The 995-nt window shown below is 55.9% G+C and overlaps 1 protein-coding gene across 1 annotated transcript in view; it reads right to left on the bottom strand.

Moving 5' to 3' along the window:
- Positions 1–206: 206 nt before the first annotated feature.
- The window catches only part of VDBG_07399 (conserved hypothetical protein), a gene marked incomplete at both ends in the record, with an annotated part of 2,622 nt that continues 1,833 nt past the window's right edge, over positions 207–995 (bottom strand). Inside the window, one exon of the mRNA XM_003002782.1 lies at positions 207–959. Coding sequence (XP_003002828.1) covers positions 207–959 — 753 coding nt within the window. The remainder of the gene's footprint in view (positions 960–995) is intronic.

Here is a 995-nt window from a genome sequence, read left to right as displayed (position 1 = left end):
GCCAAAGAAACGTTGGTTTTTTCGGGAATATTATGGCGGGAAGTGTTGCCTATTCCTGCCATAATTGGGGATTTTCATACTTCGCCTTTTTAAATTACCCTCCCCGGTCTTTTAATACCCTCCCGGTGATGCTTTGTGTGACGGTCCAAGAAAGATTCTGCAATTAGCGATTGCTCAGCGTTATGTGTAGGAATGTAAGGGTGGATCTAGTTCCGCATGACATTGGCAAGCACGGTAAACTGCTCGAGTTCCGCTTCGGGACCGTCAAGTGTGCGCTCCGCCTTGACAAGTGCAGCGATGACATGGACCTCAATGACGTTGACCGATCCGGCGTTCAGCTGCGCCTCGAATACACTCGAGAAGGGTGGGAGGACCTGGCCGGCTACAGGCGCCTGCTGGCTGAGAACGTGCCGGTTGGCAATAGCCCAAATCTTGTACTGTCGCTGTTGAGCTTGTAGGAAGGGAGGCAGCGTTAAGATAATCTGCACGCGAAGGTGATTTGCCGGCAGGTGCATCGCAACGGACTGCTGACTCTCGCTTTCAAGAGGCATAATGTCGTACACCACCTGATGCTGATGCATGTTCAGCACAGGGTGTGTCTGAATTCTCAGGTTCTGGATGAGAGCATCAGACGCACCCTTGCCAGCGCGGCGTGTGGTCTGCTCGAACGGTGACTTAGGTTTGGGCACGTGGAGGCCGTTGGGCTGCTGCGAAGCCGGGATGGGTTGGAACTGGGCGTTGCTGAGGGTAGGCGCAGCGTTTGAAGGTGGCGCTGTGCCATTGAGCTGAGCGGGAGCCATGACAGGAGATGGACGGAATGTGCTCTCCCTCTTGATACCGTTGAGGGCAGGGCCAGGGGATGCTACCGACGCACTACGAGCTTTGTCGATAGAGCTTGTGCCACTAACTGCAGTGGCCTGTGCAGACTGGGAAGTGGCCCCGTTGGATGCCGCCGGCTTCTGTACAGCGTGCGTCGTAGTGCCCCGAGCCGGGTG

Source organism: Verticillium alfalfae, genomic scaffold, assembly GCF_000150825.1.
Source record: "Verticillium alfalfae VaMs.102 supercont1.9 genomic scaffold, whole genome shotgun sequence".
Classification (NCBI taxonomy): Eukaryota; Fungi; Ascomycota; class Sordariomycetes; order Glomerellales; family Plectosphaerellaceae; genus Verticillium; species Verticillium alfalfae.
Note: the sequence above shows the minus strand (reverse complement) of the source record. Positions and strands in the feature narration are given on the sequence as shown.